The sequence below is a fragment of the Myotis lucifugus genome, unplaced genomic scaffold (assembly GCF_000147115.1).
Source record: "Myotis lucifugus unplaced genomic scaffold, Myoluc2.0 scaffold_1590, whole genome shotgun sequence".
NCBI classification, from domain to species: Eukaryota; Metazoa; Chordata; class Mammalia; order Chiroptera; family Vespertilionidae; genus Myotis; species Myotis lucifugus.
This window is the reverse complement of record NW_005872638.1, coordinates 45,235-51,659: the sequence shown is the minus strand read 5'-3', so window position 1 is coordinate 51,659 and position 6,425 is coordinate 45,235. Positions and strand designations below refer to the sequence as shown.

At 55.1% G+C, this 6,425-nt stretch overlaps 1 protein-coding gene across 2 annotated transcripts; it reads right to left on the bottom strand.

The window, feature by feature from the left end:
- Positions 1 to 1,168: 1,168 nt before the first annotated feature.
- Positions 1,169 to 6,052, bottom strand: ASGR1 (asialoglycoprotein receptor 1). 2 transcript variants are annotated; one of them, XM_006107939.3, is made up of 8 exons: positions 5,859 to 6,052; positions 3,447 to 3,563; positions 3,212 to 3,307; positions 2,954 to 3,025; positions 2,156 to 2,242; positions 1,901 to 2,052; positions 1,721 to 1,827; positions 1,169 to 1,566 (listed from the first exon to the last, which is right to left on the bottom strand). In XM_006107939.3, the coding sequence occupies exons 1-8, from the start codon at positions 5,923 to 5,925 to the stop codon at positions 1,392 to 1,394; spliced, it is 873 nt and encodes a 290-aa protein (XP_006108001.1). In that variant the 5' UTR covers positions 5,926 to 6,052; the 3' UTR covers positions 1,169 to 1,391. The 2 variants fall into 2 exon arrangements, with proteins under 2 accessions (XP_006108001.1, XP_023604394.1); XM_023748626.1 differs by lacking the exon at positions 3,447 to 3,563.
- Positions 6,053 to 6,425: the final 373 nt, after the last annotated feature.

The following is a 6,425-nucleotide window of genomic DNA, read 5'->3' as shown; positions in this document are numbered from 1 at the left end:
GAATAAAGAGTGCACTACTTTATGAAATATATACATTTTCATATCTACATTTTTATATCCTACTTTATTAGTTTTTGCTTTTTAAAAAAACGTCCCTTTCTTCTACTTGGGGGGTTTATTTTTTTTTTGAAGTTTCTCGAGTTAAAACAGCTTATTTCAACTCACCCTTTCTTAACTTTTTTAAATAAATGTGTTGAAGGCTCTGCACAGCTCCTCCTGGCCGCTGGGTTAGACCACCCACACCCCAGTGTGTAGTGCTCTCCTTGTCCATTTCTAATTCACTTGCGTCTACTTTGATTTTCTCTTAAAGTTTATCTAGAAAGTTGGTGAGAAGGCAAATGTGATAGTCCTTTTTGGTTCTACTTGTTTTCAGGTCTAACTGTTTTATTGGGGTCCTTTTTAGAATTAGCTGGGGGCTTGTTTGTGACTAATGGTGAATGTTTGCTGACAAACCCGGAAGTGTCTGAGAGTCGTGGTCTGTTTGTCCTGTTAACCCCTGTCCTGGGTTGTGGATTCTACTTCTCTGGGGCCTTCCCTTCCGTGGGGCTGGCTCCCCTCCTGAGTGGGGTGCTCTTGGTTGGGGCTCAGCTTTGGGTCCCTGCACTGGCCGCCTGTGGCCGCTGCCTCTCTCCACTGTGGTGCTCGCCACAGAGGCCGAGGAGCTTCAGCTGGCGCCTCGGAAGCGCCTGACACACGGGGCGGCCCTGCTGGGGGGGGGGAGGGGGTGGTGAGGGAGGGGGGGTGTTGCTGGAAGGATGGTCCCAGCACAACTCCGTGTTCCAGCTGAGACGCGGAGAGCAGAGTAACTTGCCCTAAATCACACGCCTGTAAATAGCGCATCCCTCCCTCTGGCCCAAAGCCATACCATTCCCACGCTAACCCATTACCACCTGCCCAAGGCTTCCCCGTGCCAGCGTCCGTTCCCCGTTCTTTTTTTTTTCTCTTTGTTTATTGATTTTCTTTAGAGAGAGAGGAAGGGTGAGGAATAGAGAGGTAGGAACATCGATGATGAGGGAGAATCATTGATCGGCTGCCTCCTGCACGGGATTCAAGCCCTGACCTACTGGTTCATAGGTCAACACTCAACCACTGACCCACACCAGCCAAACCCATTCCCCACTGTTAATCGCTCATAATTAGTCAACTCAGACTGTTTCGTATATTTCTCTTTTTACTCAAAAAAAAAAAAAAGTTGACAATAACCTGCAAACCGTAGAGAGTGGCATAGCTCTCAATCTCCCCGCCCTTCCGAACATCCTCTGCATTCCTCGCCACCATCCTCTCCCCTCCCCTACAGCCCAGATGAAAAGCCCCAAGAATGTGCAGGAGGCCCCAGGTAGGAGGATCCCAACGTGAGGAGCCTTCACAGGTGAAGGCATCGCGGAAATAAATTAGGGGAGCGGAGGCTCCTGGGTGGGCCTGCCCAGCTCTGTCTCACAGACCCAGCGGTAGGGCCTCCGGCAGACGTCGTCATTCCAGCGGCCATCGTCTGTGAGGTGGGCACAGTCCTCGCCTCCCCCAAGCCCGTGCCCGGTCCAGTCGTCCGGCTGATCTGGCCTCCAGTTCCTAAGAAGACCAGACAGATTGGGCCCCAGGAGGCCAGGCCCTCAGCCAAGCCGAGGAGCCCTCTTGCCCTGGGACCCGCCAAGCTGGGACAGCAGGGCGCAGGGGAGGGGGGTATAGTGGAGGCCAGTGCAGAGCGCGGAGCACACATACTCACTGAAAGCCCTTCTCGTAGTCTGACCCGTCTATCCATCTCCAGGGCCCGTCTTGGTCGGTGAGGCCCATCCAGGTGTTCACAGGGCCCATGTGGTGCTGGACAAATTTCTGGGGGGAGAGGAGGATGGTGACCGCTCCATAGAACAGACAGACTCCCCGAGGAGCCCTCCGGAGCCCTCACCTGCTCCTCCGAGGAGCCGACCACCACCAGGTGCCCATTCTCCAGCTGGCAGTACTTCTCAGCCTCGGGCCAGGGCTTCGCCGTTCGAGAGAACCAATAGCAGCTGCCTTCATGCTCCACCCAGTTAATGGGGCAGCAGTTCTTCTCAGAGCCTGGGGGTGGGGGTAGGGGGTGCAGAGGGAGGGTGAGAGGCTGAGCTGCTGCCAGGAGGGGAAGTAGGCCTGAAAGTGGGGCTGGGCATCCCTGCCTCCTCACCATTGCCCTGGAGGATGGCCAGCTGACAGCTCAGGCTTCGTATGTCAGACACAAAGGTCTTCACGTGGAACAGCAAGCTGGAGTGATCTGGGGGGACAGAGGGCGGGGGGAGGGGGGAGAGTGAGGAGGGAAGAGGTCGGTGTAAATTCCGTGTGCAGGGCGGAAGATCAGTCACAGGTGCCCCTGCCACAGGACCCCTTGGTTTGATGGAGAGAGAAAGTTTCTGTCAATAAAACGTTTGAGACTTGCAGGGCGAAGGGGAGGGGAATTTGTTGTCAAGGCTCCTTGGTTTGGCCCAGCCGGTGTGGCTCAGTGGTTGAGCGTTGACCTACAAACCAAGAGGTCACAGTTTGATTCCCCAGCCAGTAGGTGTGCAGGAGGCAGCCAATCAATGATTCTCATCATTGATGTTTCTACCTCTCTCCCTCTCCCTTCCTCTCTAAAATCAATAAAAATACATTCTTTTAAATATATTTTATTGATTTTTTACAGAGAGGAAGGGAGAGGAATAGAGAGTTAGAAACATCGATGAGAGAGAAACATCACATCGATCAGCTGCCTCCTGCACGTCTCCTACTGGGGATGTGCCTGCAACCCAGGTACATGCCCTTGACTGGAATCGAACCTGGGACCCTTCAGTCCGCAGGCCGACGCTCTGTCCACTGAGCCAAATCGGTCAGGGCGATAAAAATACATTTAATTTAAAAAAAAGAAGAAGAAGAAAGAAAGACCCCTCGGTTCGGCCTGAGAGACGCCCTGTGTTCCACACGTGGCCCAGCACACGGCTCCCTCTCCCACCTTGACTCAGGTCCTGCTGCTGTTTCTCCAGTTGGGACTCCAAGGACTTCATCTTCCTGCCCACACCTCCTCCTGGGGGAGACACTTGCTCAATGTCCCGACACCCCTAGCGTCCCACAGCCCCCCTCACCCTCAGCCTCAGCCCCCTCACCCTCAGCCCCAGCCCCCTCACCCTCAGCCCCAGCCCCCCTCACCCTCAGCCCCAGCCCCCTCACCCTCAGCCCCAGCCCCCTCACCCTCAGCCCCAGCCCCCCTCACCCTGGATGCGCAGGTCCTTGACCTCGGCCTCTGTGCTCACGGTGAAGTTGCTGAGCGTCTCTCTCAGGGCCCGCAGCTCCTCCTTCAGCGTGGAGTCTGGACAGGAGGTGTGAGTTAGACAAAAAGAAGAGGGCTGTGTCCCCCATCAGGGCTCCCAGCACTGCCCCCACCACTGCTCCCACCACCACCCCCCCCCCAGCATTGCTCCCTTCCCCGCCCACCCCTGGGCACCCACTCTGGGATCCGATCACACAGACAACCACCAGCAGCAGGAGGCTGAGGCCCAGGGAGAGCAGGAGGAGGCGGGGTCCGGAGCAGAGCCGTTGGAAGAGTGGCCGGGGAGGAGGCGGCCCTGCGAGAGGAGAGGGTCTCAGGGTCGCGGCAGAGTCTGGGGTCCGGGGAGGAGAGCCGGCTAAGGCCCCTCTCGTAGGCTCAGGGGAATCACATAGAGTAAGAAGCAGGAGCGTGTCCTGGCCAGAGCGGCTCCGTTGGTTGGAGCGTCTCCCCTACACCACAAGGTCAGGGTTCCATTCTCAGCCAGGGCACATACCCAGGGTGCTGGTTCGGGCACATGCACTTATGTTTCTCTCTCTCCCTCTCCCTTCCTCTCTCTCTAAAATCAACAAAAGCACCAGCTGCATGGCTCAGTGGTTGAGCATCGATTGACCTATGAACCAGGAGGTCACATTTCAATACCCAGTTAAGGCACATGCCCAGGTTGTGACCTCCATCCCCAGTGGGGGTGTGCAGGAGGCAGCCGATCAATGATTCATCAATGATTCTCTCATCGTTGATGTTTCTATCTCTCTCTCCCTCTCCCTTCCTATCTGAAATCAATAAAAATATTTTTAATAAATAAATAAAAGCATGTTCTCAGGTGAAGATTTTTTAAAAAGAAGAAGAAGAAGAAGAAGAAGAAGAAGAAGAAATATGGGCAGTGGGTGATTGAGAGGCCAGAGGCCTCTGGAGGTGGGAAGGGAAGAGGCTGCAGATGGAAGCAAAGCTTTGAGCTGCCCGAGCCCTGCCCGGGCCCTGGGCTGTGGCTGACACCTAGTGGCCTGACTGTGTCAGTGCAGCTGGTGAACCTCTTCAGAGCCGTGAGGATGGAGTTTGTGCGCTGGAGACCAGCTGGGGAACCAGGGCTCCTCCCTGAAGGTGGGGCAAGAGGCAGAGGTTTCTTCCTCCCTCCAGGGGTCCCACCGCTCTGGCTGGGGGCAGGCTGGGGGCCGGAGGAGAAGGGGGGGAAGCCAGACTTCAGGTCCCTCAAGTTGCTCCCACCAGGCAGCCCTGTTCCAGTGAGCTGGGGTGTGGGAGGCCTCCCCTCCATTCTCGTCCCCCCTTACCCCCTTTCCCCATCAAAGGGCACTGCCCACTCCCACGCCCCAGGAGCTGGATCCTCGCTCAGCCCCAACCGCGTTCCTGCTCACGTGAGAAAAAATGGGGGTCTTTTTATTATTGTTGTTGTTGATGATTTTTAGATAGAGAGGGGGAAAAATCAATGTGACAGAGAAACATCAATCAGTTGCCTCCTATATGTACCCCGACTGGGGATCCTGCGGACTAAAGAGTCCCAGGTTCGATTCCGGTCAAGGGCATGTACCTGGGTTGTGGGCACATGCCCAGTTTGGGGTGTGCAGGAGGCAGCTGATCGATGTTTCTCTCTCATCGATGTTTCTAACTCTATCCAATGCTCTATCCAATGCTCTATCCACTGAGCGAAACTGGTTAGGGGTCTTCACAGAACTCTTATCCCCTGACCAAACTGATCACACACACACACACACACACACACACACACACAGCTCACTGGTGTTGAAAGAGGAAAGGAGGAGGGGCCTAACTTCTTTCAATACCGCCACACTCATGGGCCCACTCCTATATGTACCCCGACTGGGGATCCTGCAACCTAGCTATGTGCCCTGAGGGGAATCGAACCTGTGACCATGGTGCTCCGACTGAGCCACACTGACCAGGGCGCGGGGTCTGTTTTTTATGTAGGAGGGCCTCATCCTCCCTCAGATCAGAGACCCCTCAGCCTCTTCACAGAACTCTTTTTTTAATATATTTTATTGATTTTTTACAGAGAGGAAGGGAGAGGGATAGAGAGTTAGAAACATCGATGAGAGAGAAACATCACATCGATCAGCTGCCTCCTGCACGTCCCCTACTGGGGATGAGCCTGCAACCAAGGTACATGCCCTTGACCGGAATCGAACCTGGGACTCTTCAGTCCGCAGGCCGACGCTCTATCCACTGAGCCAAACTGGTTAGGGGTCTTCACAGAACTCTTATCCCCTGACCAAACTGATCACACACACACACACACACACACACACACACACACACACACACAGCTCACTGGTGTTGAAAGAGGAAAGGAGGAGGGGCCTAACTTCTTTCATTACCGCCACACTCATGGGCCCACCCCCTCCCCAAGGCCCTGAGAAGCGGGTGGCATGGCAAGGGTCAAGGGTACCCTCCCCAAGACAGAGCTCCAGCCCCACACCCCACACCCCCACCTCCCCTTAGAGGGCAGCTCAGGCGCTCGCTATGTTCTCGTGACAGGGGCAGACCAGAGGCAGAGGCAGGGGCATAGAAAGAAGCCGGAGCCTAAAGCTCGCCCTTCCGAAATAGCGGCGTCCCTCACCTCGTCTGATCTGATGGTCATTCTCCTCGTTGTCCAGGTGCTGAAGATCCTGATAATCCTTGGTCATGGTGGGGCTGGCTGGACCCCGGACTGAGTCAAGGCTGAAGTGAGGGTTGAGATTGGGACTGAACCGAGTTGGGGTATGGAGTCCTTTCCCTTCCTAAGTGACCCGTGGCTATGTGCAGACCTTCCTTCTTTCCCTCATTCCATCCCGGGCCTGTCCCCACTGGAGCGTTCCCGGAATGGAACCCCTCCCGCTCCTTGCCCAGGTCGAGTTTCTATAGCCGAGCCAAGCGGTCAGGGAGGAACAGGAGTCATTTATTGCACTGGTGTCAAGTGTGCAGTTCCCAGTTACCGGACAAAATTGTTAGTTAATACATAGCTGCGAAACTATTGGTAGTTATTAATTTTTTCCTAAAGTCTTATCAGAAAGAAGGAGCACAAAGGGCCCGCGGCGCAAAAACCCGGACTGCCCCAGGTCTCACAATATCGTGTATCTTGGGACGTAGCATTGCACAATACCAGCTGAGACGAGGTGGAGATCCGCATGGAGAAGCCCCAGGACTG

Excerpts from the sequence above, each read along its gene's own strand:
- ASGR1 (XM_006107939.3), bottom strand. The coding sequence starts at position 5,925 with ATGACCAAGGATTATCAGGATCTTCAGCACCTGGACAACGAGGAGAAT. Across the intron at positions 2,053-2,155 it reads GGCCATCCTCCAGGGCAATG|GCTCTGAGAAGAACTGCTGC; the intron begins GTGAGGAGGCAG and ends CCCCACCCCCAG. Across the intron at positions 1,828-1,900 it reads TCGGCTCCTCGGAGGAGCAG|AAATTTGTCCAGCACCACAT; the intron begins GTGAGGGCTCCG and ends CTCTCCCCCCAG.